The 1,885-nt window shown below is 37.2% G+C and overlaps 1 protein-coding gene across 1 annotated transcript; it reads left to right on the top strand.

The window, feature by feature from the left end:
* Nucleotides 1-1,126: 1,126 nt before the first annotated feature.
* Nucleotides 1,127-1,579, top strand: LOC138870851 (uncharacterized). Its single transcript, XM_070148691.1, has one exon. The coding sequence runs from the start codon at nucleotides 1,127-1,129 to the stop codon at nucleotides 1,577-1,579; it is 453 nt and encodes a 150-aa protein (XP_070004792.1).
* Nucleotides 1,580-1,885: the final 306 nt, after the last annotated feature.

Genomic DNA, 1,885 nt, shown 5'->3' on the forward strand with positions numbered 1-1,885 from the left:
CTTGGTCCCATTCTGATATGACAGGGATACCACCGGAGGTAATGACTCACAAATTAAATGAAGACCCATCATATCCGCCTGTCAAACAAACGAAGAGAAAGCAAGGAACTTTCAAAAATTAGGTGATTCAAGTTGAGGTCCAAAAATTACTAAAAATTGGGTCTATCCGCGAGGTAAAATATCCTAATTGGTTAGCCAATACTGTTGTGATACCGAAAAAGAATGGTAAATGGCGAGTTTGTGTAGATTACACAGACCTTAACAAAGCTTGTCCTAAAGATTCTTTTCCATTACCACATATAGATCAACTAATTGATGCTACTGCAGGACATGAATTGTTAAGCTTTTTAGATGCATATTCAAGATACAACCAGATCAAAATGGATCCTATTGATGAAGAAAAAACTTCATTTATAACAGACAGGGGGACTTATTTTTATAAAGTAATGTCTTTTGGTCTCAAAAATGCTGGTGCAACATATCAAAGACTAGTGACCAAAATGTTTCAAGAACATTTGGGAAAAACTATGGAGGTCTATATAGACGATATGCTCGTTAAAACTCAACATTCAGGGGATCATATATCACACTTGTCTGATACGTTTAAGATCTTGCGAAAATTTAATATGAAATTAAATCATGAGAAATGTGCATTCGGTGTTGCATCACGTAAGTTTTTGGGTTTTCTTGTTTCCAACCTTGGTATTGAAGTGAATCATGCACAGATTAAGGCCATTGAAGAGATCTCTGACATGCTTACAAGTAAAAAGGAAGTGCAGAGGTTGATAGGAAGAGTTGCAGCCTTGGGGAGATTCATTTCCAAATCATCAGAAAAGTGCTTTAAATTCTTTTCAGCTCTTAAAAAGCAAGATCAGTTCGACTGGTCTGAGGAATGTTAACAGGCACTCAAAATTTGAAGAAATACTTATCAAATCCGTCGTTTCTCGCAAAATCAAAAGTTGGGGAAAGATTGCTCATCTACTTTGCTGTCTCCGAAGTAGCGGTAAGTGTTGTGTTAGTTCGTGATGATCAAGGTAAATAATCTCCGATTTATTATGTCAGCAAATTTTTATTAGATGCGGAGACGCGGTATCCCCAATTGGAAAAGCTTGCACTTGCACTAATCATGGCATCTAGAAAATTAAGGCCTTATTTTCAATATCACCATATTGTTGTAATAGCTGCTTATCCATTACGCAATATATTACACAAGCATGAGTTGTTAGGTAAGTTAGCCAAATGGGCTATAGAATTAAGTGAATATGACATCACATACCAGCCTAGAACAGCAATAAAATCTCAAGTGTTAGCAGATTTTGTGGCTGATTTTAGCCAAGGAATGCAATTGGAAGAAGAAAAAGAATTACAAGTGTTCAACGGATCTAATCCGGGAATTTGGACCTTATTTACTGATGGTTCATCTAATGTGAAGGGTGTAGGCTTGGGAATTGTTTTGGTACCACCTACGGGTGAAACCATTCGACAAGCCATTAAATATCATTCTATAACTAACAATGAGGCAGAGTATGAAGTTGTGATTGCAGATTTAGAACTAGCACTAGAACTCAACATTAAATAGATTGTGATCAAAAGTGATTCGCAGCTCGTAGTTAATCAAATGTTGGGGACTTATACGACCAGGGAAGCACGGATGCAGCAGTACTTAGAGAAGGTACGGGATCTGATCAGGCAATTCCAAACCTGGAAAGTTATGCAAATACCAAGAGATAAAAATGTCGAGGTGGACGCCCTAGCCAATCTCGCATCTGAAGCAGACATGGCAAGCAATGAAAATGCTTATGTATTTCATTTGTTTCATTCAGTACTCGATCCAGACAAAAATAAGGTAAATTTTAATAACTTAACCTGGGATTGGAGGAACGAG

The sequence above is a fragment of the Nicotiana sylvestris genome, chromosome 6 (genome assembly GCF_000393655.2).
Source record: "Nicotiana sylvestris chromosome 6, ASM39365v2, whole genome shotgun sequence".
In the NCBI taxonomy this organism is placed as follows: Eukaryota; Viridiplantae; Streptophyta; class Magnoliopsida; order Solanales; family Solanaceae; genus Nicotiana; species Nicotiana sylvestris.

What these genes read in the sequence shown, in the direction of transcription:
- LOC138870851 (XM_070148691.1), top strand. Translation starts at nt 1,127, where the DNA reads ATGGCATCTAGAAAATTAAGGCCTTATTTTCAATATCACCATATTGTT.